This window comes from Haliotis rubra, unplaced genomic scaffold (genome assembly GCF_003918875.1).
Source record: "Haliotis rubra isolate DU_JTF1 unplaced genomic scaffold, ASM391887v1 Scf43, whole genome shotgun sequence".
NCBI classification, from domain to species: domain Eukaryota; kingdom Metazoa; phylum Mollusca; class Gastropoda; order Lepetellida; family Haliotidae; genus Haliotis; species Haliotis rubra.
In genome coordinates, this window is record NW_025767113.1 from 1,464,671 (window position 1) to 1,491,733 (window position 27,063).

Sequence of the window (27,063 nt, forward strand, 5' to 3'; positions counted from 1 at the left end):
GTGGAGCCAATACACGAGTAGCACATGCCAAGTACAGTCGTGGCAGGCAGACTGACCCTACGTGAAACGTTCAGAAATAATTCTGATAAATATAATAAACTGTCAACATGCATTGTGGGTTATCGTGTGTTCATTTCAAAGTAACACCGTCATTCGTCACATGAACAGAACTCATCATCTTCGCTGGCCAACAGCGTGAACCCCCGGTGAGACTTGCCAACAACACTGAAAGACTTCCTGCACCTCGAACAGGACAAATACCCTGAAGATAGAAAAACAAGACAAAATGACTCGGCGAAAGAAGACTGGAAATAGCAAACTGAATACTGAACTTAGATATGAACGATCGATATATTTCAGTGAAGACATTATTGTCAACGTAAACAATCAAGACAATCCAGTGACTGATATCAAGAACATCTTGTCAGCTGGGATACGATGACAGGCACGATCCAGATCAATCCATCTGACCACCATATCCCGCCATTCGCCTCTCACGACAAGCACGGGTTGCTGGAAACATTTTTTTCACAATTTAGTCGATATGCACTGGGCGTTGTCAGCAGAAGCATGGAATGTTAGAGTATTGGTGAATCGGCTATTTGAAAGTAAAGTAGCGCACGGTTCCAACATACTGGGTGAGTATTGAGTCAAGCCTCAGTGCAGGTATGTATAGGTTAATCACCCTTACAAGATAGGTATTTAAATAACTACCGTAGTGAGGGTGATTAAACGGCTTACACCACGATGGTATAACATATGTTATATTTGGGATTACACTTTCTTTGTAAAGTACAGATTCTAGTACTTTTGTTGGGTTGAGTCCCATCCGGGATTCGAACCCACACCCAGCACACAAAGTCAGACGCCTAGACCGCTCAGCCACCGCGGCTTCCACAAAAAGGATGTCGGAAAACTGGTAGTCTAGACTGCGGACTTTGTGTATCCCTCTGATAAGTGTTAATTGGCACGGCTCCCACGGCCGAAAGCTATGAAAATACACAATGCCATTTAGAAAGTGGTCAAATGTAACATATGTTATATTTGGGATTACACTGTCTTTGTAAAGTACAGATTCTGGTACTTTTGTTGGGTTGAGTCCCATCCGGGATTCGAACCCACACCCTCAGAGTCAGGTACCAGCTGGCGATTAGGTGCCGAGAACTGTACTTTACAAAGAAAGTGTAATCCAATTTATAACATATGTTACATTTGACCATTTTCTAAATGGCATTGAGTATTTTCACACGATGGCATACTTATTTAATACGCGTGTAATGTATTAGGCATGATGGACATTATCAAAATGAGTACAATTTTATTGTTTTTAAATGGAAATAATTGCCCTAGGGCAGTTATTCAGTTATGCTAATAACACGCTTCCAAGAACAATGGACATAGCTTTCCCTAGTGGTTTAAATGGTCTTAATGTGTAATGCGACACCTAATTGTGTTTGACGTGATAGTGTTTGATATTAAACAACTAGAGTATTTACGTGGCGATGCCGATCATTTTTCAGATAGAGCAGATGATTTAAATAACTTTCTCTGTCAAAGAACAGTCACCAATGGGTAGTCTATGTTTGCAATATGTCAGCGTCCTACCTGAATCAATGAAACTGCTGATGGCGAGGCCAATGACGACACAGACAACCGGCAACGTGATCAACACAGCCACCACGATTAGGGTCACGTGATTCCCCTTTGCAACTGTTTGATGAAAAACAACTTGTTAGAATATGGTAAACGCATGTAGTGTTCTGTTGATATGAGCGTTATGAGAAAATACAGAGTTAACTGGAATGTTGTCAACGTAAATACAATCTGAATGATCTAATGGAAAAAAGGTGAAAATGAGGGTACCTGATTCTTCACGATTATTCATACTGAGACGCCACACTTTACCCGGGCTAAGTTCTCCCACATACAGGTCGTGATCCGTGGAGTCAACCGTCACATCGTGGGGGCTCTGAGGACCCTGTGTAACATGAAACAACATGGCGTCACTGTGACATCGTTGAGGCTCTGCAGACCCTGTGTAGTATGTAACAACATGGCGTCACTGTGACATCGTTGAGGCTCTGCAGACCCTCTGTAGTATGTAACAACATGGCGTCACTGTGACATCGTGGGGGCTCTGAAGACCCTCTGTAGTATGTAACAACATGGCGTCAACTGTAACATCGAGTTCCATACAGTCTACTGTCAATGGGGATGGGGATGGATGAGGTAGCGGGGTGGGGGAATGGTTGCTGCTTACATCAAGGGTATCCCACTGCTGCACCACCTCTCCTGTATCTATGGCAACGGTGACGCCGTAGACTGCCGGCGCTTTCTTACGTGAGTCATGCCCATTCACGACAAACAGGATTCCCCCTACAACGGTTAACACAGTATTATTGATAGTTCTAACTGAAGCTCTTAGACCTAGCCCTTAATTTATAAGATTCTTAGATGACAATCTCTAAATATCAGTCATACTTTGTAAGTTGCCTGCACCTTCGGTTGAGGCCGGTTTAATGTCCGCGTGCATTACACGCGACTCTGTCCTAGACGTTAATCACTTCCGTAACATTCATGCCTATCTTGGCGATACTGGCAACAGAAAAACTATTTCACATCCTGGTCCTTACTGACTTTACAACTAAATCCTTAATCTCTTAAATTCTTAATGAAACGATTCTAACCAAGACCATCCCAAATACCGTCTTGGCAGTTAGCCCTAATATTCATATTGATAATCGTTGTAAAACTGGTTAGGCAGTTACATCTGAGTCAACATGGGTTTAGGGGACAGTTCCGATAAAGCCCACCATGGAGAGGACAGTATTCCGTGGCCAGCACATACGGCCCCATCTGTTTACTGCTGACGATGAAGCGAAACCCCCCGTCCAGATGAAAGCACTGTATTCGGCCGTGCATACAGTCAGCCGCACAGACCAGCCCCCTGTCCTCGGCCACGGTGATGCTCGGCACGATGTCGAATATTCCCGGCGACTCTTTGTCACCTACAACAGGTCAACAATACTGTTATATTCCCATCAAACATTGACAGTGACCTACGTGCATATGTTACTGAGTCCGATGAGACAAAAGAGCCAAGACTGTCATCCCACAAAAGAGACTTATCATTGCGTTATACTCGCTTGTGAAGTGGCCCTGACGACACCAATATAACATTGCCTCAACTGTTTTATCGATCTTTCTATCATAGATGTTTATGTAGATTTTGAAAAGACAGTCAAACAGCTCGGAGTTACTGGGAGGAATGTTCATCCGATCTCAATTGTGTCACGGCTATGACGAAAACTGTGTGAGGAACATCTTACACAGATGACACTGTCGTGACACTCATACACAGGTGGCACTTTCGTGACGCTCCTACACAGATGACACTTTCGTGCCACTCCTTCACAGATGGCACTTTCGTGACACTCCTACACAGGTGGCACTTTCGTGACGCTCCTACACAGATACCACTTTCGTGACGCTCCTACACAGATGACACTTTCGTGACACTCCTACACAGATGACACTTTCGTGACACTCCTACACAGGTGGCACTTTCGTGACTCTCCTCCACACATGACACTTTCGTGACCCTCCTACACACATGACACTTTCGTGACGCTCCTACACAGATGACACTTTCGTGACGCTCCTACACACATGACACTTTCGTGACGCTCCTCCACACATGACGCTTTCGTGACACTCCTACACACATGACACTTTCGTGACACTCCTACACACATGACACTTTCGTGACGCTCCTACAAAGATGACACTTTCGTGACGCTCCTACAAAGATGACACTTTCGTGACGCTCCTCCACACATGACACTTTCGTGACACTCCTACACAGATGTCACTTTCGTGACCCTCCTCCACACATGACACTTTCGTGACGCTCCTCCACACATGACACTTTCGTGACGCTCCTCCACACATGACACTTTCGTGACACTCCTACACAGATGACACTTTCGTGACGCTCCTACACACATGACGCTTTCGTGACACTCCTACACACATGACACTTTCGTGACTCTCCTCCACACATGACGCTTTCGTGACACTCCTACACACATGACACTTTCGTGACGCTCCTACAGAGATGACACTTTCGTGACGCTCCTACACAGATGACACTTTCGTGACACTCCTCCACACATGACACTTTCGTGACACTCCTACACAGATGACGCTCTTGTGACTCTTCTACACAGATGACGCTCTCGTGAAACACCAGCACAGATACAATACTGATGAAAGTAAGTAAATCAACATTGCAATCAACAATCGCGATCCGTGTTTGACTAAGGAGGCAACCTCCTCAGATCAAATCGACATTGTCATGTTGGTGACGGCTTGTGTATTATTACTAATATCCATCTGTCTGTCTGTCTGCCCATCTGTCGGTCTACCTGTCTGTCTGTGTCTATAATGAACTCACAGCAACACTTTCCCTCATCGTTGATGTCGGCCGGACGGCTACTGGGTCATGAAGGTGCCATTGCTGGAATACTTCACAATACGGCCATTACAAAACCTGGAACAATCAAAGTTGATCTCTTAGAAACAGTTCCTGTTTTCGCATTGGTTACCATTGGTTCAACCGGAAATGTGTTTCAGCATATACCTTCACGGCGAACAGTACAGGCATTGAAGATGTTTTATCTTGTGAGAGGCTGATCAATCTGTGAAATCTGGGACACATCCCGATGATACATGTACACCTTTACAGTGTACGCTTCATGTTTACGTGTAGGGCAAGGGTGTAGGTGAGTGAGTGAGTGGGAGAGTGAGTTTAGTTTAACGCCGCACTCAGCAATATTCCAGCTATATGGCGGCGGTCTGTAAATAATCGAGTCTGGATCAGACAACCCAGTGATCAACAGCATGAACATCAATCTGCGCAATTGGGAACCGATGACATGTGTCGACCAAGTCAGCGAGCTTGACTACCCGATCCGCCTCTTCCGACACGCATAGTCACCTTCTGTAGCAAGCATGGGTTGCTGAAGACCTATTCTACCCGGATCTTCACGGGTCGGTTCTTTTAAAAATAAAATATAAGTATATACCGCGAAGCCCTTTGTTATCGCGGTAGTTAATGAACGCCAACTGACATTAGGTATTTTAAATATATTTTCAGTTGACTGATGTTTAATCTTCATGTCTGTCACAAATAATATGGCACATAGTCGCTACCCGTTCAATACAACGCGGCATTCCCGATTTCCTCGTTTGACCCGGAAATTGACGCAACTCTCTATTACCGAGGTATTGCTATTTTCTAACTACGGCACGCTGCACAAGGATATGACACTGTCAAACATTTACTTTCCACAAATAACGAATCTTGATAGTTTAAATATTAGAATAATATTCAGGAATTGTATTAGGATTAGTAATGTTTCTTTAAACGACAAAGTCATTAAGTTACAAAGCAACAATAACGTAACGAAATAATTTTTAGCAGTAAAATGTGCCATACAATTTTCTGTCGTGTGCAATGTGAGCTTTGCTCAATACGTCACTTCCTGTTCTAGTTTTAGGACGGTAAATATGCAGATGACTTTATAGCTGTCGCAGGATTACTCTTGACAAAGTAAGTTTTGATACGTGCAAGATAGGTTAATTATATAGTTTCAAAATGTTCCAGATGAATACTTTATATACCTACGTTTTATCGTGACATTCTACTGAAATATATCACTTTTACTAGAGCGCCGATTATATTTACGTAATTTACATAATTTATGTAAACAACCGATGCGGGGCGTGGTGTGTTCACGTTCCTCGATAACAGAGAATTTACGCATGCGCGTTTCCCGTGGTCACTATGTCACTGACCCGTCAGCCACGTAGAAGTCCCCGGACTCCAGAACAGCGACGTCCGCAGGCTGACAGAAGTGTCCCGTGTCGTTACCCGGCACCAGCCGCTCCCCCAGCACCATGTCGGGCAGCGTGCCACCCGGGGGTATCCTCATCACCTGGGGGTCAGACCACACTGAAATCATTCAGGGGGCGTGTACAGCGCAAGTTACAGCTAGAGCGGGCTCAGGTCACGCTGACATCCACAATAAGGACACCTGTTTAAAGACGCTTCAAAGCCCACTAAAGACAGAAAAGCATCTTGCTTCTGATATCAAGTTGTAAATTATACTACACAAGGTATCATACACAATAGGTAATGAAAACCTCAAAACCTGCATTGTCACCTATGAATATCTGAATCACACTTAATGGCGTGATATGACCAGTAGACCACGGCACTGGCGACAGTTCCAGTGAGGGAGAAGCTTCAGGAGAGACACTACGGTAACAACGTAAGTTGAGAGAAGGGCGTACCTGGTGCAGTCCTGTGTCGGTGACCCAGATGTTTCCCGGGAGTCCACCTCGATACCGTGAGGCAGGTAGAACCTGACAAAATAACAACGTATTCAGAGTATGCCATGGCACAGGAGAAAGTACAAACCCTTTAACGCCTTGCTACATACCATTATAGATGTGTGTTGCATGTTTGTATTAAATCCATGTACTCGATCTGGATTCAAACTGGTTCCCTCACTACCTACAGTGTTGGGAAAGTGTAACGAAAGTCAACCACGTGTTCCCCGAGGAGGAAGGAGGGCCCTGGTATGACACATAGTATATGCGCTTCAGACATGGACGGTACTCACTGGTTTCTGCCGAACTTTCTCATCAGCTTCCCTTGTCGGTTGACAACCAAGATGACGTCCTCGGGTATTGGCGTTGGGGACACCATTCTGTTGTCTTTGTCAAATGTTCTGCAATAATAGGTATGCAAGCCTTATGCTTATTTTCATGACAGAATGTCGTAGAGTGGTGTAACTAATCAAGAAAGGACCAGATAATCCAGTGATTTTAGCCATCTAATTTATCTGCGACATGCGAATACGATTCCCGTTAGTCCTGTTCCGACAAGTCATGGTTGCTGTTGACCAAGTCTCCGTGGATATTTTCAAAATATTCACATCAGCGCAAACCTGACACGAGTCATGGCATATTGATTGACTCACCCAGCTGTCCACGTCCTTGATCCCTGTGGAAGATGTACACGTTGCCGTCCTGTCTGTGGCCACGCCCACTACTTTGCCCAAAGGTCAGATTGTGTGCTGGCCAGGAAGCATCAACCACCAAAGGGAGGAGGAGGAACGGCTGGGGTTACTGGAATGAGTGAGTGGTGAGTTAACTTTTACGCCGCTTTTAGCAATATTCCAGCAATATCACGTCGGGGCCACCAGAAATGGGCTTCACGCATTACACCCATGTGTGGAATCGAAACCGGGTCTTCGGCGTGACGAGCCAACGCTTTAACCACTAGACTAGCCCACCGCCCCTTACTGGAATGAAACCAAACTCAATGTCAGCATCTGTTTTAGCACAATCATTGAACACGCGCATGTTGGCGCTACAAGTCTGGATTTCGAGTACTCGTCAGTACTCAGTGAGGTGAGGTGAGGTGAAATTGGGTTTAACGTCGTGCTTGAGAATATTTCGCTCATATGACGACGTGCATGCGTGTGTATGTGTATGTGTGGCATCTTCTACTAGCCCAGACTTAAGCTGGTTTAATAGTGCTAGCCCACTAAGATACCATGCCGCAGTGAAGCATGAATACCCCACTCAGACACATTATACTCCGAGCCGACCATTCCTTGTTGTACCCATTAATGCCGAGCGCCAGGCAGGAACCAACAAGTACCATATTTTAACGTCTTTTGGTGTGATGCGGTCGGGGATCGAACCCGCGACCTTCCGCTCTCCGGGCGGACGCTCTAACCACTACACCACGGAGGTGGTCCAGTACACCGTGGGAACCAGAGGACCTACGTGATTCCAGCCGTTCTGCGCAGAGTTAGTGTCTTGACACATGTAGGAGTCTACTGTACCTCACAAGTTAAATATGCCACTGTACACTACAATTACCTCTGACTAAGAAAGGGAATAAAGAGGCCGTTTACATTATGCTCTTAGCAGTGATATCGTTGTAACAATTCAGGTTATAACTCAATAGCGACATAAATGCAGCTGCTCCGTAACCAGCGAATACCCTAACATATCTTACACAAACGTAACATATGTGTGAAGGCAGAAGCTAAATGCATTCAATCCTGTGTGTAGTTCATTACCTCAACCCCCATTGTATAAAAGAGATTGTGCAACGTTTATATGTTAAATATGTGGTTTGATTACATTCAGGATCTATTACGTTGTAAAGACACAGTGTTACTGTCGATACAGCAGTATATAACTCACACCCAAACATACGTTGGAATCTGATGTCAGACAGTTTCTCAGCCTTGTACTTGTCCCACAGTTGCATCAAGCTAGATTTGGGGATACGTTACCGTGTGTTTTCATCGTGGAAAAAGACTCGCTCATAAGTTTGTTTCAAGGTTGATGCCAGATGTCAAGATGTCAGTAGGTATTTGACCAACCCATTTCTTTAACATTATGCTTCCACTGAATATTTGTTTGAAAATGAGAAATATTTAATATACAAGATATTAGGAAGATTAAAACATGGACTATTCAAATGTCTTCGTAAGTCTTGCAATTCTTGGTCTTTGATGGATTAGTTCATGTCAGGTTTATCTGTCATGCCTTTGCTTCCACAGAAAGAAATACGCGCCACATTTAGAAATTACATATGTGAATGACCAAGTAATGTACAATTAACTGAACTGAACGTATGTAAACACCCTCAGGTCAGTATGATCCAGTAATACCCCATGGGAAGGGCTATGCGCTTTCCTGTACTCAGCTGGACACAAGAGTGTCTTCAATATTCAGTTTGTTTGTTGCTGAGTAGAGGCAGCAGTTAGCAGAGCTCCAGTTGTCCGAGGGTGCGGTGACTGTACAGGAATATAGACCACACAAACACATGATTGAAACCGGTTATCAAGCTATCGGAGAACCGTCAGCTTAGTTCGCGAAATGAACCACCCGATACAAAACAATCGTGTCTTTAGAAAGTTAGCACGTGCCCTGGAGCCTCAACCATAGAGATTGTTATTTGAGTGTACGTGCGACAACTACCCGTCTTTACTGTGCTCTCCTCTGTCCCAGCTTCCGTGGAGGGCTGCTGATGGTAACTGTCCTTGTGTGTCAGGTCGTCCACTGTCGGTGCTGGGGACAGAGGGACGTGGCCAGGGAGGGGTCTGTAGACGTTCAGGATGCTGGTTCGTCATACAGTGCCCCGGAGATATGTCCACGCTGGGTTGGTGTAGTACATCATGTAGAACTTGCACATCTCCTCCGATTCTTTACGTCTTCAACACACACAAAGACATAGATGAGAGATCATACGGTATCATGGACCAGGACAACAGCGGAGGTGTCATCAGTACCAAACCAAGGCTGATCGGACCATTGTCCCAGACATGGCCTTTCCTACCCCGGTGCTTTTGGGAAGGCCACCACAAGCATCAGGTGTCAGTAGCTGAAAGAATGATGTAAAATGCCGCACTCAGCGCTATCAAAGCTATTTAACGGCAAAATGTTAACAATTGAGTTTGCCTCAATCACCATATAGTTAACAGCAAAGAGCCACAACATGCAGGAGCCATATCCGTCAAACTATCCGTTCCACATTTTACAAAGTACCTGGTACTGGGTACCTAGTTCCTAGAGAGGCGTCTGGTATAATGAGCAGGTGCTCGGATATGGATATTGTGGCATGTCTGGGGTATGGGCAACTCATTCACTGGCGGATGACGACGCTCACACTTACCCGGTGTTGGTAACTGTGTCGCGACCTCGGGAGTCGTAGGTACATCGGGCAACCTGTTGGGTACATCAACCACGTGAGCATTGTAAACAAAGGCGATTGTCATTTGTATCATTGATTTGATATGACGAAGCAGATTACATGAAACTGTCTCGTTTACTTCTTTAATGAAAATCTTGCTTACAGCATGTCGAGAAAAATAGCTTCCCGGAAATTGTATGACACTGTATTACTAAGTTGTATCAACTTTATGCCAATGTATTAAAACGTGGTATTTTACCAGTTCGTCGCCAGACTTTACAATATAACTGCCACTGACAGGATAAAATGTCTGAAAAGAAAAAACGAAAAGTTATTAAACAGATCAACAGTCCTGACTATTACAGAACACAAGTAATACTGTCGAGAAAAATTGACTCACTGAACACACTACCACCCTGAATATACCCGACCATCCCCAGATGGCAGCATCACCATGACGGTAGGACGTCCTACCTGAGGCCCTAATGAGTTGCCCTTGCCGATCTCATGCCACGTGTGGTTGAACAGGTAGCCAGTGATCACCTTCCCTACATAAATAGATGTACAGTATCAGTAATTATTACTGTAGCTGATATTACTACTTATGTCAGTGACTGCTATTACTACAGGTGATATTACTAGATGTACAATGTCAGTAAGTATTACTGCCGCTGATATTACTACTATTACTACAGGTGATATTACTAGATGTACAATGTCAATAAGTATTACAGTAGCTGATATTACTACTATTACTACAGGTGATATTACTAGATGTACAATGTCAGTAAGTATTACAGTAGCTGATATTACTACTATTACTACAGGTGATATTACTAGATGTACAATGTCAATAAGTATTACTGCGGCTAATATTACTACTAATGTCAGTGACTACTATTACTACAGGTGATATTACTAGATGTACAATGTCAGTAAGTATTACTGCCGCTGATATTACTACTATTACTACAGGTGATATTACTAGATGTACAATGTCAATAAGTATTACAGTAGCTGATATTACTACTATTACTACAGGTGATATTACTAGATGTACAATGTCAGTAAGTATTACAGTAGCTGATATTACTACTATTACTACAGGTGATATTACTAGATGTACAATGTCAAGTAAGAGCATTACTGCGACTGATATTACTACTTATGTCAGTGACTGATTTTACTACAGGTGATATTACTAGATGTACAATGTCAGTAAGTATTACTGTAGCTGATATTACTACTACTGTCAGTGACTGCTATTACTACAGGTGATATTACTAGATGTACAATGTACAATGTCAGTAGGTATTACTGCGGCTGATATTACTACTAATGTCAGTGACTGATTTTACTACAGGTGATATTACTAGATGTACAATGTCAGTAAGTATTACTGTAGCTGATATTACTACTACTGTCAGTGACTGCTATTACTACAGGTGATATTACTAGATGTACAATGTCAATAAGTATTACTGCGGCTGATATTACTCCTAATGTCAGTGACTACTATGACCATTATTTAACCTTATATCACAGTAGACAGAAGATTAAGGACATTAGACGCCACCTAGTTCATCTTCAGCCTACCTAGACCGTGAGAGTGAGTTCTGTAGGCGAAAGGGTACATCGGGTGTGGTTCGTGGTAGGTACAGCTCACATCGACATGCGCATCTGTGGAGGAGAAGAAGTACAGCATTAACCAGATTTTTCAACACCACCGAGGTGCACGTCATGGAGTCTTGGTTGCTAGCGTGTCGTTTACCGACACCACCGAAGTTACGGCGTTAAGCAACAAACGCCATGATTATTGTATGTATAAACGTCACATAGCTTTCCTGGTTATCTCGCCGACTGTGATTGACAGCATGAACAATGTCATCCGTCGTCGAGGTCATCTAATGACACGACTTGAACCGTGGGGACACTATGGTCTTTCGATAAGCTTGTGGATAAGCTTGTGGCTTTATGATGCAGGAGATATGTTGCAAAACAGACAATGCGTTGCGCTTTCACATAAATGGAACCGTTCATATATTGGAACTACCAACTGACATTATCACCATCTAGCACTAGGTGACCCTACATACTTACTGGCTGTATTCGGCGGTATGGTAAACCGTATACTCTCCAGTAAATATACCCCGGCTGCGTATGTCTGTCTGCAAAGATACATACAGAGTCGTAATGAATCATGAGTAATGAGTCGTTTGATCACATCCGTAGATGTCACTGGATACCAACTGAATACCTCTGGAACATATACACCAATTCCACCAAGTTAGGAAATTATAATTATTGTGATTTACAGATTAAAATAATTTTAATATATTCCATAAAGAAGTCTTGTCACGCATTTGCATTTGATGATGTAGTTGATATGTTGTTGATGACACGTAATAAACACAATGACTCAAGTTGTAAATATAATTAATATTTAAATTATAACAATAATGATAATGATGAATATAAGTAGGGCTGGATATTGCCCCTGATTCTCATATTGCGATATATTGCAATAACTCAAGAGATATTGCAATACATATTGTAATATATTGACTGGAAGGTTTCTGTCCAAGTGCGTACATAATAAATTCATAATAGCTCTCTGTGTACGACATCATCTTTTGAGTTGTCATTACGCCATACTTTCAGGCTCCCTGTTCCCATTGTGTATTGATGTATGCCAGTGGTGTACAGATAAATGATATAGAGCCTTAATGTGGAATTTTTCATTGAAGTAACTATATTGCAACAGAGTTTTGCGAACATAATGATAAAGGTAATAGTATAACATGATTTTCATGGTCAGTGTTGTTTGCTTCAACAGAGTGCACTTCAATGCAGTATGTATTATTGTCACTGTATGTCAGTGATTCATTCAGATTCAACTCAATATAAACATGTGTTAACATAGACAAAACATGATTTAGGTGAACTACTTGAGCTTAACTCATGTGACCTCCCATAACTAAGATCCGTGACTAGAATGCCATTATACAGTCCTTCAAAATGTATAAGACTTTGGCCTTTATCGTAAATTGATAACATATGTCCCATTATGAAACAAAACAAAAATAACAACATACTGTGAATTGAGAAATGTCCACTCCAAAACGTTGTGTTATTCACAGCAAGAAGTTGATATCCATTACTCTTGTATTTCTTAACAGATTGGTCCATTTGTGTCCACTTAGGGACCATTCACAATTTATGGCTAGGGTGTGTGTGTGTGTGTGTGTGTGTGTGTGAGTGAGTGAGTGATGATTTTAAGGGGGGGGGTTTCACCCATTTTGTTCTGAGGATGTAGGGTGGGTCATCAATTTTGTACACATGCACTAGGGGGGTAAGCAATTTTGTACATTTAAATATTTAAAATTATGCTTAAAACTTGTGGGAAGGGAGGGGGGTCATTGATTTTGTGCATGATATGCAGGGGGTCACTTACTTTGTACATAAATTTTAGGGGGTAATTCACATTGTACATGCTTCTTCATAACAATCATCATCATCCCACTAGCCATAAATTATGAACGGTCCCTTAATTCCTCCGAAACTTCACATATGAAACCATTCAAACCCCAAAACTTAAAGCATTTGGTAGAATATTTTGCACTTTTGGAGCCACGTATAAAGACATTTCCACTTGTACAATGTTACATGAAACAGAGAAAGAAACAAAGAATATTTGGCACTTTTAGGGCACATTCTGTTGCTATGGAAATCAAAGGCAGATAATTCAAAGGGAGCTAACTATGGATGATTCAATATAATGCAGAATCTGAACCATATCGCGATAATCGTATCGCGACATACTGCACCGGTATGTATAAGTTTACCGGTAATATTGCACAGCCCTAAATATAAGCCTATATATTCATAGCAGACAAATATTCTTCTGTTTACAACTTTACTTGACAGACACAACGACGGCTGACGAGGCCTTACCGTTCTGATGTTACATAGATGCGGATTCCGGAGAAGTCTGTCGGTGCAGATTCTGAAATCAGGTTACACTTTAAGTATCTGGGAAGGAACTATACTGTCGTAATCTGCTAGATGGACAGGAGTATATATGTGCGCTTGTTGAGGAAAGGCCACTTCGGCAATATTTCAGCCACATTGTGACTTGAATTACCGGAAACAAACATGCGACTGTCAAATGACACGCACCTAGTCATACACACAGAGTATAAAACCGGTAAACATAATCCCGTTCTCGTCTCCATCCATATGTCCAACACTTCCCGGTCCCAGTTTTAAACATCGTTAATCCCGGTTCCAGTGGATGTTTGAAACATCGCTAATTTTGGTCCCAATATTATGTTTGAAGCAGCCAATCACGCTCTGTTTCAGTATTCCAGTCACTTTCAGAAGAATAATACATGATATGATGTCTTAGTTGCCTGTTCATTAAAGGTGTTTTAGAACAAGGCCTACAATAAAGGAATGCGGGTAGTGAGTCTACAACACAGGTGACAAGGCCTACAATAAAGGAATGCGGGTAGTGATTCTACAACACAGGTGACAAGGCCTACCGTTAAAGGAATGCGGGTGGTGAGTCTACAACACAAGTGACAAGGCCTACCGTTAAAGGAATGCGGGTAGTGAGTCAACAACACAGGTGACAAGGCCTACCGTTAAAGGAATGCGGGCAGTGAGTCTACAACACAGGTGACAAGGCCTACCGTTAAAGGAATGCGGGTAGTGAGTCTACAACACAAGTGACAAGGCCTACCGTTAAAGGAATGCGGGTGGTGAGTCTACAACACAAGTGACAAGGCCTACAATAAAGGAATGCGGGCAGTGAGTCTACAACACAGGTGACAAGGCCTACCGTTAAAGGAATGCGGGTAGTGAGTCTACAACACAAGTGACAAGGCCTACCGTTAAAGGAATACGGGTAGTGAGTCTACAACACAGGTGACAAGGCCTACCGTTAAAGGAATACGGATAGTGAGTCTGCAACACAAGTGTCAAGGCCTACCGTTAAAGGAATGCGGGTAGTGAGTCTGCAACACGAGTGTTTGGATCCCGGTTCCTCTCCCGACTTTAAAACCAACGTCTGTAAAAAAAACACGTGTTTATGTTACTTTAACACGCTGAGTATATAATTGTGACAAGATGGATACAGTAGTAGGGATTCTTGGGTGTAGGTTCTAGAAGTAATTCGTTACATTATCTGGAAAATTGAATATTGAGTTATTTAGTTTGAAGAAATGAATTGATGCTAAATATTGGCCAGTCAAATGTATGTGGTGTATAGAGAGTGGACGTAGTTAGGTACCGTCTGGCAGAGATGTGGATGGGGCACCGTGAGCCCAGGTAAACAGGAACACTTCTGATACGCCCTGCTGACAGACACCAGGACACTTCCTGCAACACAGGTAGGTCATACCGACACAACAGCAACTTACACAACACAGATAGGTCATACAGACACAGCAGCAACTTACACAACACAGGTAGGTCATACAGGCACAACAGCAACTTACACAACACAGGTAGGTCATACAGGCACAACAGCAACTTACACAACACAGGTAGGTCATACAGGCACAACAGCAACTTACACAACACAGGGTAGGTCATACAGGCACAGCAGCAACTTACACAACACGGGTAGGTCATACAGGCACAGCAACAGCTTACACACAACACAGGGTAGGTCATACAGGCACAACAGCAACTTACACAACACAGGTAGGTCATACCGACACAGCAGCAACTTACACAACACAGGTAGGTCATACCGACACAACAGCAACTTACACAACACAGGTAGGTCATACAGACACAGCAGCAACTTACACAACACAGATAGGTCATACAGACACAGCAGCAACTTACACAACACAGGTAGGTCATACCGACACAGCAGCAACTTACACAACACAGATAGGTCATACAGACACAGCAGCAACTTACACAACACAGATAGGCCATACCGACACAGCGGCAAGCTTACACAACACAGGTAGGTCATACAGACACAACAGCAACTTACACAACACAGATGGGTCATACAGACACAACAGCAGCAGCAACTTACACAACACAGGTAGGTCATACAGACACAACAGCAACTTACACAACACAGGTAAGGTCATACCGACACAGCAGCAACTTACACAACACAGGTGGGTCATACAGACACAGCAGCAACTTACACAACACGGGTAGGTCATACCGACACATCAGCAACTTACACAACACAGATAGGTCATACAGACACAGCAGCAACTTACACAACACAGGTAGGTCATACACGGACACAACAGCAACTTACACAACACAGGTAGGTCATACACCCGACACAACAGCAACTTACACAACACGGATGGGTCATACAGACACAGCAGCAACTTACACAACACAGGTAGGTCATACCGACACAACAGCAACTTACACAACACAGGTAGGTCATACAGACACAGCAGCAACTTACACAACACAGGTAGGTCATACAGGCACAACAGCAACTTACACAACACGGGTAGGTCATACAGGCACAACAGCAACTTACACAACACAGGTAGGTCATACAGGCACAGCAGCAACTTACACAACACAGGTAGGTCATAGACACAGCAGCAACTTACACAACACAGGTAGGTCATACAGGCACAACAGCAACTTACACAACATAGGTAGGTCATCCCGACACAACAGCAACTTACACAACACACGTAGGTCATCCCGACACAACAGCAACTTACACAACACACGTAGGTCATACCGACACAGCAGCAACTTGCATAACTTAAACACCCCAACTGTTCATGGTACGTGCATTCAATCCCCGTCGTCATGGCAACATACCATACATCAGCGTTCCTGGCTGGCTCTCCCCCGCAGCCGTACAATGACATGTGATGAGCTGAGCTGTTTTTGGCCAGAACCTCAAACTTCACTGAAACACACGAGAACAGGCTTGCAGTTGGTGAACACATGACATGTAACCGTGGGGAAACAAGACTCGAACTCACATCATCACATTGACAGATGATCACAGTAATCATTACGCTATCCCGTTACAGAACATCTCATATCTACATCTGTAATATGTGACTCAAGTCCCTCTATACAGAGCTGACCTATGTATTCAGCCTCCCCAAGAAGCCATGGATGGGTGGTGTAGCTGGAGCACAGATGGACGTCAGCCTGCAACAGACATATGGCAGTAGGTGAACATGGTACACCGTAGTCGTCGTACATGACAGGCTTGGAGGTGGCGCCAGGGGTTTTGTCAGGTAGTCATTGTACAGGTGCAATCAGGCGCCAGGGAGCAGGATGGTGGGTCACGATACAACTAATACAACAGTTGAATACAATCTGTAACTGTACTCGATTGTATTGATTACATCTGTTGAAGCATATGGGCTTTCAATCATTGTAATTCATAATAAGTATGATATCTAATGGAGTATTGGCGAATCGGAAACAAAGACTTTCGAAATGTGCATCAGAACCTGGCGTATTGTGTAGTGTTATGTATGGAATACTGTAAAGGGACATTCTCGCGATCTCGCATTCTCGCGATCTCGACCTTTGGAAACAAGCTAAAATGCCAAAAGTGCGAGAATGCGAGATCGCGAGGAACGCGAGATTGGCAAAAATCGCGTTCTCGAGAATGCGAGATCGCGAGAATGTCCTTACGGTATTCCATAGTTATCAACTAGACTGTAGGGTACTGTCAGGAGGATTCTGCGATATAAGATTTTGTCAGGGGATTCAGCGCTGCTAGGTTCCGTAGAAGTGGATTCAGCACTGTAGGATTCCGTAAAGTGGATTCAACACTGTAAGGATTCCGTAAGTGGATTCAGCACTGTAAGTTCCGTAAAGTGGATTCAACACTGTAAGGATTCCGTAGAAGTGGATTCTGCGCTGTAGGATTCCGTAAAGTGGATTCTGCGCTGTAGATTACTGTCGGGGGACCAGTACTATATTCGCCCAGTGGATTCAGCACTATTGGATTTTGTCAGGGGATTCAGCACTATTGGATTTTGTCAGGGGATTCAGCACTATTGGATTTTGTCAGGGGATTCAGCACTATCGCCCGGGGGATTCGGTACTGTAGGGTGTTGATGAAAAGGCTAATTGCTGATGTTAACCCACGATGATGCGGACAATTTTAGAATCCAGACAGTTTTGGGTTGATTCTAGCCTTGGACCAAATACCGGAACAGCAAGTGATAGCATCTCTGAATGACCAACCACATATTTGTGATGTAAAGACAAACGACACAGATGGCACAGACAATATATATACCTAGGTTTTCATTACAGAACATGACCCGAGGGTGACCGCCGAGAGCTGCCGATAACAGAGACAGAGTTAGGGTGTCTGGTTTCAGACGTTGGATGTCCACGACCCCAGAGAACGTTATGGCTCGTCGTTAATTCAGAGTCGTGCCGGACAATCTCTTGCCTTATACTTGGGAAAATGTGTATATATAGTTTTATTATTACATTTTTCATCTTTTGGTTATTGTTATTATACAACTGTATATACTATCTACAGAAACATCTACCAAAATAGGGGCAGTGGGGTAGCCTAATGGTTAAAGCGTCCGCTGAAGACCGGGTTCGATTCCCCACATGGGTACAATGTGTAGAAGCCCATTTCTGGTGTCCCCAGCCGTGATATTGCTGGAATATTGCTAAAAGCGGCGTAAAACCATACTCACTCACTCTACTAAAATAAACAGAAAAATGAAAATAGTTTTCGTGTATTGCGGTAAATGACCATAACAGGGTAGAAACAACACATTTTGTGTATTCCTCAACATGATATCAATCTCATATTCACATATTAAACTACTTTATAGGATCGATAATAGTTTGTCCATGACTGTGACTATACAGTTATCTTACTCGAACTTACCGTAGACGGGTGCGCTCCTTCATTCTAACATCATACGTTCTGGTATCCACTGGCAATCTTTGTCTGGGCCTGGTCGTGTCGGTACCTTCTCCAGGAACTGTCATCCCTGGTGCCATAATGGTCAAAAACAACAAACATCTATACATCGCCATCACGGTGGGTGACCTAGTTAGCGCAGACCACTCTGATAAGACAAGCGATATCTGTGCTGAAGAACTTCGCAGTTGTTGGTACTGAGTCGCTAGACTTAGCTTCATGTCCATTTGCTACACGACATATACCAAGGTTAGCGTCCCTAGCAACTCCATGTTGTCCTCGAGTTGTCCTACATACATAATACTTAACACGTGTTGTAAAGGCACCAACAGTTAGAGTAGTCGCATGGTTAGAGAATGTAAATATATACAACGTCATACTTGTGTATTTGGATGTTTTGTATTGATGTCATGGGGCAGAGAAAGTTCGACATCTTCGAGTTCAATGCATAACATCCAAATGCACTAGTATGACGTTCTATATTTATTATATACCCTGTTATCTTGTATTAATATATTTACTTAATAAAACAAATCGTAGCGTAGCAATGTAGAACCGACAGGGGTTCAACACGGAATCTGGGGTGGAATACGGAATTAGACCACGTCATCCGTATTGCACCCTGTATCACTATCCTAAGTTTACATGGGTATATAACGAAAGATAGAGCGCCACATTACTTGTCTAGAAGGTGCCACTAGTTGACACACGGATGTCTTTAGTTAACGTTGGACCTCATTTGTTAAAATGCGTCGCTGGTAGTTTTCTAGAGAGCTATAAGTTCTGAATGTGCGTCCTTACTTAATGTAGGGGTCAGTACGTGACTGAGTGAGTGAGTTTAGTTTTACGCCGCACTCAGCAATATTCCAGCGACATGGCGGCGGTCTGTAAATAATCGAGTCTGGACAATCCAGTGATCAACAGCATGATTATCGATGTGCGCAATTGGGAACCGATGACATGTGTCAACCAAGTCAGCGAGCCTGACCACCCGATCCCGTTAGTCGTCTATTACGACAAGCATGGGTTACTGAAGGCCAATATTCTAACACGGACCTTCACGGGTCTGTCCGTATGTAATACTATAGGATGCTGTTAATTAGTTCAAATACGGTGTCATTATGAATACACAATTCCTTTTGGAAAGTGGTCAAATCTAACATGTTATATTTGCCGTTACACTTTCTCTGTAAATAACTTCATAACTTCGATCATTGGTACGTGTTTTACAACAACAATTTTAAATGTAAAATTGTGAAAACAAGGGTCATTATCTGCGTTTTTGTATTAACGGAGTAGCCGTCTCGTCATTTTGTGGCGTGTCATGAGTTCCGCAAATGAAATTTGTCATTGTCTTGAAGATTAACTGGTGACAACCAGGTTTCGGGGAGACTGGGGTGATCCACACATCGAAGACATGACGGACATTAACACACTAGAGCTGCATCGTGGTTTTAAGACAAACATACATGCAGACCCAAATTATCAGAAAATGTATACTAGGCACATAAAGAAACTGTGCATACAAAAATTTAAAATCTAAATTTATCAAACCTGTGTAGATACATAAGGATTTAAACTCAGAGATTTGTGACATGTATCCAACATGCATGCACGTGCCATGTTCCGTGACGTCAGTGGGTTCTTCCTTGAGGACGTGCAATACGTTGTTGAACGTGCATTCCGGGAAAAAGAAACAGAGCAAATGAATGCCACACAATACTGTCACTTTGGAAAGCTCAACCCCTGACCGTGCGATCGTTCAAAAAATTAAACGGCTATTGAAACGCATAGCATGCCAAGGCTCACGTCTGCACAACGTCATGAGGCTATTGTGATGGACCGTAGGGGAATGTCTCAACGACAAGTGGTTGCACATTTCCACTGCCACCGGAACACCATTTCTGCACTGGTGAGACGCTACCAGAACACAAATGACGTCATCGATCGGCCACGTTCTGGACGTCCATGTGTAACAACGCCAAGACAGGACAAATGGATAAGGGTGACCCATCTTCGCCACAGGTGTCAGACTGCAGTGATGACTGCCCGAACCATCCCAGGACTTCGCCGTATCCACCCCAACACAGTTCGACAAAAACTTAACGTTTACGTCAACACGGGATCAGACCACGACGTCCCGCCATACGGCCTATCCTGACACAGCGTCATCGACAAGCTCGCCGAATGTGGTGCCGAAATCATGTCCGCAGACCCTTGTTTTAGTGGAGAAATTTTGTTTTGACAGATGAGTCCAGGTTGAACATTTCCCATAGTGATGGACGTCAACGTGCCTGTAGACGCGTGGGAGAACGTTATGCACAGGCCTGTGTCTTGGAGAGGAATCGCTTTGGTGGTGGTTCCGTGATGATTTGGGGTGGAATAACAGCACGCCAAAGAACTCCTTTGGTGATTGTTTAGGGCAACTTAACTGGTGTGGGCTACAGGGATCAGATTCTTCGACCTGTGGCAATCCCTTTTCTGCAAGTTCATGGCCCTGGGTTAATATTCCAACAGGACAATGCCCGCCCTCATACGGCAACGGTTGCTATGGATTTCTTGCAACACCACAACGTTGACTTACTGCCTTGGCCTGCAAATTCACCGGATCTCTCCCCGAAAGAGCATGTTTGGGACGAGATGGATCGACGTCTACGCCGTCTTCGGTATCCGCCAGATAACGTCCTTGACCTTGCAACAGAACTTGAGAGAATCTGGCGTGACATCCCACAAGCCTTCCTTGCACGTTTGATAGACTCTATGCGTCGTCGATGCACTGCTGTTCTCAATGCCGATGGTGGACATACCCGTTATTGAGCTTGTGACAAGGTCGTTTGACCCCTGTCCCCCTTGTGGACTCGTGACGTCAGTGTGATTGACTTTTCAATTGAAATTCTCCCGACTTTTTATGGTCTCATGATCCCTCCATTAATGTACCTTTGACATTGTTATCGTACTTATCAACTGGGATAATATTTTGACAATCCACAGTTTCTTTATGTGGCTAGTATAGAATAAAAACAATAAACAATTGGCATCAAAAATGGTTCTACGTGGTTGTATAAGTATTTTTATCTCTTTACGATGCAAGAACACTTGTAAATTTTAGCTAAATGAGTGAGTATGGTTTTATGTTGCTTTTAGCAATATTCCAGCAATATCACGGCGGGGGACACCAGAAATGGCCTTCACACACTGTACCCATGTGGGGAATCAAACCCGGGTAAACGAGCGAACGCTTTAACTACTAGGCTACCTCACAGACCCTTTAGCTAAATTCTTTGTTTACATACGTATGGTTGAGAAAACTACCCTAGATTGTAATCATTTTAAACATTCGTTTTACAGCTCAATATTTCTAATTATTCTTGTAGCAAAGGCCAACCACGAGGGTTCCTGTTTGCTTGCTGTGAAGTGAAGTCCAGAACTTAAATCCATCTTTGGGTGTGGATGATCTGGATGTAATCTGTACACTGGTCTTGATTACATAAATGACCCTTTGGTTTCATTGGATGAGTATGTTTGAGTGAACGAGTGTCTCTGAAGATGTCCAGTGATTTCATGACCTGAAAGTAGGTCAACTTGAAGTAAGTAAAATCATCAGAAGAGTAGAGTATATAATCATAAAATTAATTTATTTTGACATATATTTATACAATATACACAAACAAAACATACAATAAAATATCTTTTTTAATGTTCACAAACAACAGCACATTTTGATTTCTATATTATATAATACAACCAGGCTATTGTTCCTTAAGATTGTATACAGAAGTTGTATACACAATATATCACATAGGTAAACAATTAAATATCTTTAACACTAAAACATTGACTCCTCTTGGCATAAAAAATATTTTTAAGAAACTGATACAATATCAATACATTTAAGATAGTCACAGATTTCTCAAACAACAAGAGGAGAAAAACCACAAGCCTGTGTTTGTAGTAGTCTCACCATCAAGATTGCCCTTGCTCACTGGACACTTTAACTGGTCCAAACCAGGAACACCAAGAACCATTAATCAATTATGATGGGATGATCTTAGCTTGCTCCTAAATGCTATGAAGTACACTAGTCAACATGTGCCATAGAATACCCAATAGTTCCTATGACTGTAGGTGATCAGCCATGGCCAGGAAGGATAACCAGAGCCATACAAACAAGCTGGTGTTCTTCACCTTCTGGGTAGTGGACATAAGGAAGACATCCATGGGCTACATCAGAAGTAAATGCAAATCACCAACCTTCCAAACATAACAAACAAACTTACCCTTTCCTAAAAGGAACATAGACCTTCTATATAAAACAATATAGTGAACATATAAGGTATGGCAAAACCTGCTAAATCAAAAAGTACATTACCCCTTTAACATATATATCTGTTCTACAATGAATTCCTTTCAGCACCTGCAAGTTATTACACAGTTACAGATAGACACTATATAATCTCCATGTATGTCTCGACTTGCACAGGTAAGCTGACTAGACATTGCTGGGCAAGGTATAATGAAGTACTGTGGGGGTACTGGGACGCGAGCAGAAGCTCAGTATGACAGTCAGCAAGGCAGACATGGAGGTGGGGTGATACATAAGTACTTCATCAACACATGGAGGTGGGGTCATACCCGAAAGTACTTCATCAACACATGGAGATGAACATTACCCTTTACAACAGATTGGAGAATGAATTTATTTCCCAGTGTGACAAAGACCACAATCTGTACCTGTTACATGAGATTGTGCTGTGGATCTGCATCAAGGGGCACCACCAAAATGGTGGCGACGACTGTGTGGTTGCATATGTTGTGGACAACTCAAGTGTTTACATAAGAAATCTTTCCATGCTATCATAATGTACAGCTCAACAATCTGCCATACTTCAAGCAGGTGCATAAATCACTTTCATAATATTCATAAACAAGAATAAACAAACAACTTTACTCATAAAACCAAGGATTTGTTTCTAACAGGTGGAAATCAAATAAACCTTTTACTGACGGAAAATGGAATGTTTACACTAACAGTTTGCTTCTGATAAAAGATCTTGTGCATCAAAACATTTTACTATTTTACTATATAAAGAACGATTTTTTCTTCAACATACTTCACATAATTACAACTAATACTACATTTGGTAGCCACTGTTACAGGAGGTTTATCAGCCTGGATTACAGATACATCAGAACAACTAACCACCTGGACTGCCAATACACAGTTCAGACATAGCGAGGAAACTCACCACATGGAATAGCAATCATTCCTGGGATACCAAACATCACATGTAATGGATTATGTGTTTTGCTGAATGTAGACAAAGCTAGACATTAACCCTCTAATGTGTAACAGGGTCCATCAAAGGTAGAATCTGTTCACTCCCTGTGTACAGCTTCCTACCAACTGAGGGAATACAAAATACACACTCACCTCAGATACAAATAAACCACTGATTAAAACCAACAAGGATCTTGAGTCAACCCATGAAGAACTTTGTCCAGCAAATGAGAGGAACTACTTTCTTTACTGTCACACTTTGATTTAAGTAGAAGCTGCCATCAACATCATTCAGTTTGACTTGAGTAAATACAGTCTATGTTGACACTGCACCCAAGGGCAAAAGTCTGAAAAGCTCACATATAATTTTTGGCAAGAAACACACTTTGTCAAAGATTCATATTTGTTTTGGTAATATTGCCTGATAAAAGGCAGATAAGGTGAACAATGAACAAAGCATTACTTTAGTATATATCCAGGTGGTGAAGGTACTAATCATTATGCCATGTATATATCCCTCGAATAATGTGAACAACAGTCAGGTAGCAGTAAATATAAACTTCATCATGATGGCTTTCCTAATAAACATGGTGTCTCACAGCTAGGAGAATAATGATACTAGACATTTGCTTACACTCATCAATCATAGCAGCATCAGTAGAGCTGAAAGTATCTCATGGAGTACAGTGTACAGGTACCAAATCCAGTGCTTTACACACGACAGCATGTACTGGCAAACACTTCAAACCTAGTACACCTGTACAAGTTACCTGTGTGAGAGTAACAACAAACTATGTGACTAACGGGAAGGATGCCCTGGTGTATCACATAACGACACTGCTGATATGTACATTCCATATGTTGTTTGTGAAACACTAAACACTGTTATACAATGCTAAACAGTTAACATCACAATGTCGGGATCATCAACTGAAAGTGTGCAGCTACTTACACCCTACTTGTATGTATTACAATGAAACTGCTGTGGTTGATCTGTATTAAACAACACATATAGTTCTTAAAACGATATTCTTCATAAGCACTGATAGCACTGATATGAACTCAAGAAAATTAGAAGCAAAGTGTATCATGGTGCGTATCATACATGGCTTGGAGCAAACGCAAAGTCCAGAACTTACCACACATCAGTTTCAAGGACTGTATTATGTTCAGTACACTACATCAGCTGTTGTAACTGTCCTGCCAATCTGACACGGACTTCCACCTCATCACCATTCTGTATCACCGCGACAGCATCCTTCAACAACAGCCAGCCAACAAGTAACTATCCATATTGATATGTACAAAGTCTACATGAATGTCTCCCTTAGTTGCTGATTTAACATGGAATGTAAGAAAGCAAGGAAGAAACTACAAAACAGCAAACCAATACTGCTTTGACAGCATCACTGCTACCATATTTATATGTGACTTACATATGCAATGACTGGAAGCTTTGTCATCTAGCCCACAGTTTCTGTCTTTCTTGGTTTCTTGACATGATGATGAACTTTGCAAACATGAAATTTAAAAACATACCCAAAAGTCCCAAACACAAGTTTCATGAATAATATACACTGACTGAAAATATTGTTAATAATGTACGGGCACCTTGTATATCACACAGTTTCAAGTAAAATATATAGAGGAAAAACATGAAGGAGTAAATGTGGTTGGCGGGAAAGATAGTGCAGGCTCTCCTGGGGAATATCTCATTGTGACCAACCAGTCCCAGAATGACCACTTTCGTGAACAAAAGGAACATGTATAGGGGTGACTGTTGAAGAAAACCTAAACCAGGAAACATGCAGAAATACAACATTCATGCCACAATCTGTATGTGGACACTGATATACCAGTACCAATGTTTGTCATGTTAATTAATATGGCCACTCGAGTCCCCACACTAGATATGTTCCTATGATGGAACAAGCAGTCACCATGTCTCATTAAGTACTCTGGCACACCACTAAGACCTTGTGTGACAAGGCTAAATCTGTGTGTGTGAATGTGTGAAAGTGACAATGTGTGTGTCACATTGGAGGCTGCCAGTTCTAGCAAGATGGGTAAACAGGTAACATGTTTTGAAAACCTAAACTATGTTGACTTGAAAAGAATGACCATGCCTCTCAAAAACCTTACTCATGCACATGGTCAGAGTCATATCTAAATGAATGTCAGGTGAAAGAAATGTTTCACAAGTCATATTCCAAACAGAATCTGGTTCAATGAATGCTGATTGTAACACCACCTGACACACTGGAGTCAACTAATCAGCGCCTCATCAGCTGTGGCCAGGGTCTTATAGCGAGGAAATTGGAAATTCCAGAGGAAGCCACGCGCATGAGCCTAAATAGTATCCCAGTTGGGACTGTGCATATATGGACTTCTCCCTGAAGTGAAGGCGAGTTTATTCTCATTACAATCAGATCTTGTACTCTCTGTGATACCTCTGTGTAGATCTGATGACACCTCCATTGAAGGTCAGGTAAGCCTTGAGCTGCTCAGTCTCAGACAGAATGTGTAAGTTCCCACCTATAACACAGATATTCCTTCCATGGGTGGCTTTTTGGGTGACGAGAGTACACAGAGCTCGACACAGAGCGTACAAAATGTCCACAGTTAGAACATCAAACAATGTCACTTTTCCACATTTGGAAGTGTCATATCAGTTCATTTCCAAGGTTGTAAATCAGAAATTGCACAGCTAATTTGGAGATGTCTGATTGGCTGATTAGATATGTGAAAATTAGAGGTGACCTCAGATCTTCATCCCCAGAGGCATCGTACCCGAGTAAAAGATCTTCATCCCCAGAGGCATCGTACCCGAGTAAAAGATCTTCATCCCCAGAGGCATCGTAGCCGAGTAAAAGATCTTCATCCCCAGAGGCATCGTAGCCGAGTAAAAGATCAATTATAACAACACTGAGTCCCAGTTTATCTCCAAAATAAGCATCTGAATAATTGAAGGCATAGTTTTTCAGTGTAAGAGGAGGCAATCACACAGAAGCAGAATCACGCCCTCTGCTTCTTACTGGGAGCCGTGTACTCCTCCTGATCCGAGGTCATCAA

The 27,063-nt window shown here is 42.6% G+C and overlaps 3 protein-coding genes across 3 annotated transcripts in view; all 3 read right to left on the bottom strand.

The window, feature by feature from the left end:
• Positions 1-110: 110 nt before the first annotated feature.
• LOC124288941 (peptidyl-glycine alpha-amidating monooxygenase A-like) lies at positions 111-26,884 on the bottom strand. The gene is made up of 25 exons (XM_046725531.1): positions 26,782-26,884; positions 26,442-26,526; positions 24,591-24,654; positions 18,678-18,701; positions 16,888-16,954; positions 16,613-16,703; positions 15,078-15,166; positions 14,778-14,855; positions 13,739-13,790; positions 11,885-11,952; positions 11,381-11,464; positions 10,259-10,332; positions 10,044-10,094; positions 9,767-9,819; positions 9,073-9,305; positions 7,050-7,197; positions 6,690-6,797; positions 6,358-6,429; positions 5,860-5,999; positions 4,457-4,552; positions 2,814-3,008; positions 2,261-2,376; positions 1,864-1,978; positions 1,606-1,710; positions 111-262 (listed from the first exon to the last, which is right to left on the bottom strand). The coding sequence occupies exons 1-15, from the start codon at positions 26,882-26,884 to the stop codon at positions 9,221-9,223; spliced, it is 1,068 nt and encodes a 355-aa protein (XP_046581487.1). The 3' UTR covers positions 111-262; positions 1,606-1,710; positions 1,864-1,978; positions 2,261-2,376; positions 2,814-3,008; positions 4,457-4,552; positions 5,860-5,999; positions 6,358-6,429; positions 6,690-6,797; positions 7,050-7,197; positions 9,073-9,220.
• Positions 150-6,775, bottom strand: LOC124288940 (peptidyl-glycine alpha-amidating monooxygenase A-like). The gene is made up of 10 exons (XM_046725530.1): positions 6,690-6,775; positions 6,267-6,429; positions 5,860-5,999; positions 4,499-4,552; positions 4,114-4,265; positions 2,814-3,008; positions 2,261-2,376; positions 1,864-1,978; positions 1,606-1,710; positions 150-262 (listed from the first exon to the last, which is right to left on the bottom strand). Exons 1-10 carry the CDS (start codon positions 6,773-6,775, stop codon positions 150-152), a joined length of 1,239 nt encoding a protein of 412 aa, XP_046581486.1.
• LOC124288942 (peptidyl-glycine alpha-amidating monooxygenase B-like) overlaps positions 26,844-27,063 on the bottom strand; it is a 31,342-nt gene continuing 31,122 nt past the window's right edge. Inside the window, 1 exon segment of the mRNA XM_046725532.1 lies at positions 26,844-27,063. Coding sequence (XP_046581488.1) covers positions 27,007-27,063 — 57 coding nt within the window. The 3' untranslated portion in view covers positions 26,844-27,006.

What these genes read in the sequence shown, in the direction of transcription:
- LOC124288940 (XM_046725530.1), bottom strand. Translation starts at nt 6,775, where the DNA reads ATGGTGTCCCCAACGCCAATACCCGAGGACGTCATCTTGGTTGTCAAC. An exon ending in AGAAAGTTCGGCAGAAACCA is followed by an intron (nt 6,430 to 6,689) that starts GTGAGTACCGTC and finishes TTATTTTGTCAG; the next exon opens with GTTCTACCTGCCTCACGGTA. An exon ending in AGCAGTGGGATACCCTTGAT is followed by an intron (nt 1,979 to 2,260) that starts GTAAGCAGCAAC and finishes CATGTTACACAG; the next exon opens with GGTCCTCAGAGCCCCCACGA.
- LOC124288941 (XM_046725531.1), bottom strand. Translation starts at nt 26,884, where the DNA reads ATGCCTCTGGGGATGAAGATCTTTTACTCGGCTACGATGCCTCTGGGG. An exon ending in AACTCACTCTCACGGTCTAG is followed by an intron (nt 10,333 to 11,380) that starts GTAGGCTGAAGA and finishes CTATTTATGTAG; the next exon opens with GGAAGGTGATCACTGGCTAC. An exon ending in GCAACTCATTAGGGCCTCAG is followed by an intron (nt 10,095 to 10,258) that starts GTAGGACGTCCT and finishes TTTTCTTTTCAG; the next exon opens with ACATTTTATCCTGTCAGTGG.